The 9,484-nt window shown below is 46.6% G+C and overlaps 1 protein-coding gene across 1 annotated transcript; it reads right to left on the bottom strand.

Annotated features, from left to right (window-relative positions):
- Positions 1-332: 332 nt before the first annotated feature.
- GH1 (growth hormone 1) lies at positions 333-8,292 on the bottom strand. The gene is made up of 5 exons (XM_081884447.1): positions 8,141-8,292; positions 5,150-5,316; positions 4,635-4,751; positions 2,211-2,372; positions 333-744 (listed from the first exon to the last, which is right to left on the bottom strand). The coding sequence occupies exons 1-5, from the start codon at positions 8,196-8,198 to the stop codon at positions 544-546; spliced, it is 705 nt and encodes a 234-aa protein (XP_081740573.1). The 5' UTR covers positions 8,199-8,292; the 3' UTR covers positions 333-543.
- Between the last annotated feature and the right edge of the window lie 1,192 nt (positions 8,293-9,484).

Raw genomic sequence — 9,484 nt, 5'->3', positions numbered from 1 at the left:
GAAGCTAAAAAAGAAAATGAGCAATTAGTTAATTGGAGTGAGGGGTTGTTGAAGAAATTTTAAAACAGAGATGCAGAAAAGGAGAGGTAAGGGGAAGTCTGGGAAGTAAGGTTTAGGAAAAAGAGGTTTTGAAATTATACATGTTTATATGTTTTGTTTGTCTATGTATTGTCTGTTGTTTTGTTTTTAATTTGTGTTGGAAAATCAATAAAAAATTATTTTTTTTAAAAAAAGGAAATAAACCTGATGGGGGGGCAAGGGTAAAGAGGCCCCCTCGCTTGCAAAGGCCTATCTGAGTTGATCCAATACAAATAACGACGTCGGAATGGAGCTAGAGGCAAAACTGCATTTATTTTTACAAGTACAAAGAAGCGTAGAGGGTCCTTGCAAGCCTCAGAGCTACAGAATGCACGACATTTTGCTCTTGACTTGACTCAGGGTTTCCTCACACGCACACACAAGGTCACAGCACAGGTATCAGCAGCGCATTAACTCCAGGCCTTGGGAAATGGGACCGAAGGGAGAGGTAGATCTCTTCTGCCCTCAGATGGTGCAGTTAAGTTCCCCGAAACGCCGGCACTTCATCACTTTCAGGTAGGTCTCCACCTTGTGCAGGTCCTTCTTGAAGCAGGACAGAAGGCCGTAGTTTTTCAGCAGAGCGTCTTCGCTCCGGAGGTTGACGTCAAATTTGTCGTAGGTGGGTCTGAGCAGCTGGGCGCCCCGTGAGCTCCCGTCCTCCAGCTCCTGTGGGAAAATACGCTCTTGCAAATGGGAAAGGTACTACGACGGACCTTTAAAGCCCTAAACGGCCTCGGCCCAGAATACATGAAGGAGCGTCTCTACTCCCATCGTTCTGCCCGGACACTGAGGTCCAGCGCCAAGGGCCTTCTGGCGGTTCCCTCCCTGCGAGAAGTGAACCTACAGGGAACCAGGCAGAGGGCCTTATCGGTAGTGGTGCCCGCCCTGTGGAACGCCCTCTCGTCAGATGTCAAGGAAATAAACAACTATTTGTCTTTTGGAAGACATCTGAAGGCAGCCCAGTTTAGGGAAGCTTTTAATGTTTGATGTTTTATTGTGCTTTTAATATTCTGTTGGGAGCTGCCCAGAGTGGCTGGGGAAACCCAGCCAGATGTGCGGGGTATAAATAAATTAGTATTATTAGGAAACATAGCCCCCAATCCCAAACTTGGGAGATTTTGAAAGTTTCCCACCGTTTGCTTCATGACTAATTACGACAATCACTGCCCTGTGTTATAGGTGGGCAGAGGCTGGCACGCAGCCCCTCAAATGGGAGAAGACAGCTGGAAGGTGTCTATTGGCAAGCATTTGAAGCCTATCTCTCTAGGTCAGGCTTCCTCAACCTCGGCCCTCCAGATGTTTTTGGCCTACAACTCCCATGATCCCTAGCTAGCAGGTCCAGTGGTCAGGGATGCTGGGAACTGTAGTCTCAAAACATCTGGAGGGCCGAGGTTGAGGGAGCCTGTTATAGGTACTTCTCAGCCTGGCTGCAAAATCGAGTAAGAGGCCTTGCAAAAGCAGTTCTTCAATGGATGGGTTGAGATGCAGCAGCAGCAATGCGGGACTCAGCAGCAGTTACTGTTTCCGGTTCCCCCCAAATGTGGCTTAATTGCAAGTTGAGAGCTTTAAATGCCTTGTTAGTAAAGGTAAAGGGACCCCTGACTGTTAGGTCCAGTCGTGACCGACTCTGGGGTTGTGGCGCTCATCTCGCTTTATTGGCCGAGGAAGCCGGTGTACAGCTTCCGGGTCATGTGGCCAGCAGGACTGAGCCGCTTCTGGCAAACCAGAGCAGCGCATGGAAACGCCGTTTACCTTCTCGCCGGAGCGGTACCTATTTATCTACTTGCACTTTGACGTGCTTTCGAACTGCTAGGTTGGCAGGAGCAGGGACCGAGCAACGGGAGCTCACCCCATTGCGGGGATTCGAACCGCTGACCTTCTGATTGGCAAGTCCTAGGCTCTGTGGTTTAACCCACAGCGCCACCCGCGTCCCAAATGCCTTGTTGGGTGAGGCCAAAAGAGAAGCTCACATGAGCACAACCTGCATTCTTCAGCAACTGGAGTTCAGAGGCATCTTGTCTCCAATATTGGGAGTTAGCACACAGTCGCCGTGGTTAGTAGGGTGATCAGAACTGCAGCTTCACTCAAAGGCAGCTGCTTGCCCCTTTGCCCTTTGGGAACAGATGGCTTACCCTCATAAGAGTCTGGATCCCTTCTTCCAAGTCTTGGAGTTTTTCATACACTCTGTCCGAAGTCCCAAAGACCAGACTATTAGTGAAGACCCTGCTTAGGAACCGTACAGGACCTAGCCAGGACTGAATGAGAGTCAGCGAAAACCTGAGCAGCTCCATGTCCTTGAAGGGAAAATAAACAAAGAGGCCAGTGTTAAAAAGAACCATAACGAGCCACTCATTTCCCTCCCATCATAGCCTTCAAGACTGAAGACACTCTCTTAAGTACGTCATCTCTGTGCCATACCAGCTTTGCACAAGCAAAGCAAAACGTTGTTGGGTGGCCCCACAACCTTGAGATTCATTCCCTGGGGGACTCGCCAAAACCTGAAGCTGTACACCAGGGGTGAGGAATCTATGGCCTTCTTGACAGCCGCTCCCATCCTTGACCACTGATCACAGTGATGGATGAAACTGATGCAGTGTGGAGCCCCTATGTTTCCATTAGAGCAACAAATGTTGGGTTGGATAAAGGAAATGGTTTGAGAGGGAATGCTGTGCCCTGGGTTCAATGTGTGCCTCTCCATCCAACCCAATAACAAGGTAGATAATGGTATAAGTAAAGGTAAAAAGGTAAAGGGACCCCTGACCGTTAGGTCCAGTTGTGACCGACTCTGGGGTTGCAGTGCTCATCTTGCTTTAATGGCCGAGGAAGCTGGTGTACAGCTTCTGGGTCATGTGGCCAGCATGACTAAGCCGCTTCTGGCGAACCAGAGCAGCACACGGAAACACCATTTACCTTCCCGTCGGAATGGTATCTATTTATCTACTTGCATTTTGACGTGCTTTCGAACTGCTAGGTTGGCAGGAGCAGGGACCGAGCAACGGAAGCTCACCCCGTCGCGGGGATTCGAACTGCCGACCTTCTGATCGGCAAGTCCTAAATTCTGTGGTTTAACCCACAGCGCCACCCACATCCCTAGATAATGGTATACTAATTATTATACTTTTCCCGTCCTTGAGCACCAAACGTCAACCTAAATAAGGGCCCCACTTCCAGAAGATGTACAGCAGGGGTGGGGAAACCTGGGATGTCAAACTCCCAGATGTCAGACACCCTCCAAATCTTAGTTCCAATTAGATTTCTTTCCTTGCACTGCTACTAATACTCTCCTCGAAGAAGAAGAAGACGATCTCCCAAATGCCATGTCTAGCTTAACCCCATGACCCAAAGTTACATTTTAAGGACTTGGGCAGAGGACTTTCCCAGCCCTATTCCAGGAAACCCTTGCATTTAATTGAAGTGAACCTGGAGCCATTTGCTCGAGTGGGATTCAATTGCATACCGGCTAATTTAGTGGTTGGTCTGCACAACAAAACTGCTTCTGATCCCTGAATCTGATTTTTTTTCTGCAGGAAGGAAAGTGAAGGGGAAAACACTGGAAAGGGTGGAATAAGGCATGCCTTGATGCAACATCATCTAACCCACCCTCAAACAAATCAGAATGGATGCTCATTCAACAGTAGGCATCTAGGTTCTCTGCAAACAAATAAGATTGCTCCCTAACGAGGTTGCCAGGAAGTGCCCTTGATAACTTGCTAAAGAGTTGTGAATGCCAGATGATGCTTATAAAGCTGGCCGAGGGCATTCTCTCAATGGGCACAAATGGCTGGGAACATTCCTTCCTCAGTGATGGAATAGTTACGTTGTTTGGGACAAGTTATGTTCAGATGGCAGCTGGAGAGAAAATGGGATTGCAAAGTATTGTTGCAGAAGTTGGGAGCTGCCCCACTGATTGCCAAGTGGGACAATGGGAAGCTGAACACACAAAACACGCAAATTCCAGATTTTGCACCTTGATGCAGCCAGTCCATAAAATAATCAATAAACACACAAGACGGATCAAATGAAGCCAGAGAACTGAGGCTTAGATCTGGTCAAACGTACCAGTCTTTTTCCAAACTGCGCACCTTACCGGAGAAAATAATTCCTGAACATCAAGATACCACTTATCTGATAGAACTTTAAAACCAGAGGAATCTCGAGTACTAAATCTAGGTCTAGGTTTTGTTCCTACTCCCAAGTATTCTGCATTTCAAACCAGGATGGATTTATTTAAATTAATTTTAGACTTTGTGAAAGGATTCGGCGGAACTGTAACAACCCTTCGTGTGGATTATTGGACTCTATGAGCAGACAGGTGGAATAGACACTTATACATGTATGGACCTTATGCATGAACGGACTATAGAATGAACTGACCCACTGGGTCTTCTGCTTTTTTCGTTGAAATCTACAATTTGATACAATGAATAGTATACCTTATTTATTCAAAAGTACAGCCGGTTACGTCTTGTGTGTTTATTGAGTATGTTTCACGTAACCATAGGTTTGTTGTTGTTTTGCTAATTCCATAAAATAAGGCAACAAGGGAGGCAACCTACTGTTCTTTGCTGGGCATCGTCCTTCCCTGTGGGCGCAGGGATGGTTTCGGAATAACAGTACGAAGACGGAGAGTTTTTGTTGGAGTACCGCTGGGCTTCTGAGATGTAGGAACGTTCCTGTAAAAAAACAAGCAAACAAAAAACAAAAGCCACAAAATGCTATGAGGGTTGCTTCCTCCATCCACTGTTTAGCCAGGAGCAAAGGTGAAGTAGAGGCTGGATAAGGGGCTGCCAAGCCAAGTTATAATTATGCCTGAGTGGCACCCAGCCACCCTTGTTCAGAAGGAATGATGATATAGAAACCAAATGGATGCATTTCTGAATGATACACTATGGTGGAATCTACACACATATAAAAAAACGCTGTGAAAATGCTTTTTAAAAAAACGTTTTGAAAAAGACACAGAATTTAGCATAGCTCACTGTCGCCATCTACTGTCACATTTGTATATTGCAGTTTACAACACGTTCAAAACGTTTTATTTGCAGCTGTACAGCTGAGTCCTATTACTCACAAACTCCTTGAAGGTGTCAGCTGCAAGCAGGTGAAGATGCTGTGCCCTTATAACCGCGTTGGCAAACAGGCTGGAGAGGGGCATTGTGGGAAAGGCCGTTGTTCCCTTCGGCCATTGCAGGGCCAGGATAGTCAGTGCAATGACAAACAGAGAAGAAGGTCTGGAAGCTGCAAAAGAAGATGGAGGCTGAGATTCTCAGGTCAAAGGAGAGTTCTCTGCAATGCGTGCAACATAATTGAAAGAAGCAATGCGACACTTAAGCAGCTCCTTTAAATCCATGCTTTGTGCAAATCTTGCAATTTGATATATTCTGCTAAAGCTGAGCTCCAGTCTAGGTAGATCTCTGAAAAGCCTTATGATCAACCTGTAAAAACAGCGATGGGGAATCTGTGGCTCTCAAGATGTGATATGACTCCAACTCTCACCAGCCCCAGCCAATTTTGCCGGCAGTCAAGGATGATGGGAGTTCAATGACATCTGGAGAGTCACGTTGCCTTTTCAAGTGAGCAATGTTGAAGGCTACATAATTTGAGCTGCTACAGAGCTCAGATTTCACATCTTCTACAATGACCTTAGGGATGCGGGCGGCGCTGTGGGTTAAACCACAGAGCCTAGGACTTGCCGATCAGAAGGTCGGCGGTTCGAATTCCCGCAACGGGGTGAGCTCCCGTTGCTCAGTCCCTGCTCCTGCCAACCTAGCAGTTCAAAAGCATGTCAAAGTGCAAGTAGATAAATAGGTACCGCTCCGGCGGGAAGGTAAACAGCGTTTCCGTGCGCTGCTCTGGTTTGCCAGAAGCAGCTTAGTCATGCTGGCCACATGACCCGGAAGCTGTACACCGGCTCCCTCGGCCAATAAAGCGAGATGAGCGCCGCAACCCCAGAGTCGGCCACAACTGGACCTAATGGTCAGGGGTCCCTTTACCTTTACAAGGTCGTAGCTTCTTTTTGAGTGAATTAAACTAAACTTTGCTAAACCCGGACTGTTTTCTGTTAACTGGTTATACCACTGAGAGTTGCCTCTGAACCACACAACCATCTTTTCTGGAGAAATATACATTTAGTAAAGGTGAGCCCTCCCAGCTTTCTTCCAGAGGAAGCCATTGAATTTAAAGCAGCCTTTGACTGTGTTCAACATATGCCCAGGTGAGATAGTTATCTTCCTTTGGGGATGGGGGAGGTTTGGCAAAATAATTATTGCCAGTTCTTGCTGCTGGCATGGGCAGGTGGGTTGGAGGTTGTATTCCAACTCACCTTTTCTATTGTTTATTCAAATAGGTTAGAAAGGCAAATCTAGACAGCCACCCTCACCCCAGTATTTGGACTCTAAACTAGAAGCAAGATTTGCTGGGAAAGACAAATACCTTATACCTGGTCAGACCTATGGTCTTAACAGCCCACCTGCGCTGATCTGTTAGTCACCTTTCTGAGACCTTCTGCAAGAGATCTTTTAGCTAGAAATATTGGGGACTCAAGTAAGCAGCTGCAATGTACACGGTGCAAGTAGTCTGCCTCTCTGCTGGCAACCTGCACCTTGTCTGACGTTTGGTGTGGACAGAAACAAATGGGGAAAACAAGAGCAAAATGGAAGAAGTCATTGGTGCATGCAGACAGCAGGGGGTGGATGTTCCCCAAGCACGCCCCAATCTTCCCTTCAGAATCATTGTCTGACTCTTGAGGTGCCCTTATTATCACTTTTCAAGATGAGGTGAGTTCTTTTTTGCAGTGGTGTAGTGGTGTACTGTGAAGTGCCTTTGAAGAGAAATTCAACATGCAGGCAGTTGTGTTGAATACACACACAAACACACAACATAGCATCACAACCAATTCATTAGGAACAGTATGATTGCAATCCCCTGTGTAGTTTCTCGAGATGTAAGGAGGCCATGATTTCAATCCTGTCCTGTATTCCTATCTGTCAGTACTGTTTCCATTGTGCTACAGTTCGGCTTCTGCTAAAACCTAAATCATCATCATCATCATCATCATTATTAAAATTTGCCCTTCATCTGAAGATCACAGGTTGGTTCACTACATAAAAATACAACACAGTGAGAACACAAAATACATAATAAAACAAAACAAAACAAAACAAAACAATGACTCCTTCAATATGAACACAATTATGTAATCGTTAATTACATAATTAATGTCAGTGCATTTCAATGGAAGAGAAACATCAGCAACAGTGCAGAAAATAGCACAGTTATGTGATGTTCTTGGACTTTAAAAAAATAAATTGTGAATGCTGCTCGTATTTCTGTTTGCGTGACTTCTGTTACTGATCTCAGGAAAATGCGTGAATTGTGGCAATCCCTGTCCTTGTTTTTATTTCTGACAGAAGTCTCCAAATTCACTACCTAGGTGTAAGTGTAGCTCAACTGGTGGAGCAGCAGACTCTTAATCTCAGGGTTAAGATGGTTTGCAGGCTTGGCAGCAGTTTGAATGGCAGCAGTTTTCTCCCCCTCCACCCCAAGCTTGTCAAATTGGGCACAGGAGCCACTGGGCTGATAGCTGGAGTAGGGAAGGTTTAGACTTCCAAAGCATGTCACCCACGTGCAGTCCATGTTTCGTCACTTAGCTTGCTGAGCATGTTGAATTCTTACTATTACCTGAACTTACCTGACAGTTGTACCTATTTGCATGACAGACTCCCCTGCCCTGCCCTCCAAGATTGCTGGATCTCATTTTGCTCCTGGTCTCATAAAACCCAAAGTTACGAGTTTGCTTAATATTAGCACGGAGAACGACATCCATCAAACCAGCAGCTAATTCCCAGATATCATCCTAACTGGATTGCCACCTTTCTGATGCACAGAGACTTCCACAACTTTAGCAGTTGCCCAAGCAGCCAAAACGTAACAGGTAAACATTTTCCCCATGAGGAAATCTGCACCCATTGGATTTCTGCAGAACTTGCCGTTATAGAGGACGCATAATCTCTTTCGTTCAGAAATATGGCAACCTCCCTCTTCTTAACATGCAAAAGCATACCTGAATCCATGTCCCGCTGGCAAATCACTGAGGTGTTTGAAGGCAGTTTTCCTCTCATCAGTACTACTTAGTGCCCCACCTGAGCCATACTTATATGCCAAGCATATAATGTTTATTGATCGGATGCGTAAATCCATGCTTGCGTTTGCTAACCAGACCATGCAGATGCATATATGTAGAGGCTATCCATGTCAGTTGGCAACAACAAGGGTGTTGACCTGCATCATCAACACCTGGGCAGATGAGTTAGGACAACCTGATCTCAGCTGTGCCCACATAGGCTGTTGGTACACCACCAAAATAGGCTTGTGATCAGGGGGTGGGTGGGGTGTCACCATGCCAAGCGAAAATTCCACCATCTTCCTTGCTAGAGACCTCCGGCCAAGGTGAATGTTGGATTTGACTGTCTGTACCTGGTTGTTGGGGACGCGGGTGGCACTGTGGGTTAAACCACAGAGCCTAGGACTTGCTGATCAGAAGGTTGGCGGTTCGAATCCCCATGACGGGGTGAGCTCCCATTGCTCGATCCCTGCTCCTGCCAACCTAGCAGTTCGAAAGCACGAAGTGCAAGTAGATAAATAGGTACCGCTCCGGCGGGAAGGTAAATGGCATTTCTGTGCGCTGCTCTGGTTCGCCAGAAGTGGCTTAGTCATGCTGGCCACATGACCCGGAAGCTGTACGCCAGCTCCCTCGGCCAATAAAGCGAGATGAGCGCCGCAACCCCAGAATCGGCCACAACTGGAACTAATGGTCAGGGGTCCTTTTACCTTTTTACCTGGTTGTTGACAATTGGAACTAGATTCTGTTGTTGGCATACATGATTGTTGTATCAAATTTCTCTTGCTAGGTGGGGACTACAGCTAGGGCAGGGGCCTTATTATTATTATTATTATTATTATTATTATTATTATTATTATTATTATACTTCCCTAAACATAGCTGCCATCAGATGTCTTCTAAAAGTCAGATAGTTTATTTCCTTGACATCTGATGGGAGGGCGTTCCACAGGGCGGGCACCACCACTGAGAAGGCTCTCTGCCTGGCTCCCTGTAACTTGGCTTCTCACAGGAAGGGAACCACCAGAAGGCCCTCGGAGCTGCACCTCAGTGTCCGGGCTGAATGGTGGGAGTGGAGATGCTCCTTCAGCTATACTGGGCCGAGGCTGATTAGGGCTTTAAAGGTCAGCACCAACACTTGGAATTGTGCTCGGAAACATACTGGAAGTCAATGTAGGTCTTTCAGGACTGGTGTTATGTGGTCCCGGCAGCCACTCCCAGAAACCAGTCTAGCTGCCACATTCTGGATTAGTTGCAGTTTACAGGTCTCCTTCAAAGGTAGCCCCA

The sequence above is a fragment of the Podarcis melisellensis genome (assembly GCF_964234715.1).
Source record: "Podarcis melisellensis genome assembly, chromosome: 13".
NCBI lineage: Eukaryota > Metazoa > Chordata > Lepidosauria > Squamata > Lacertidae > Podarcis > Podarcis melisellensis.
This window is presented reverse-complemented; position numbering and strand designations above follow the sequence as displayed.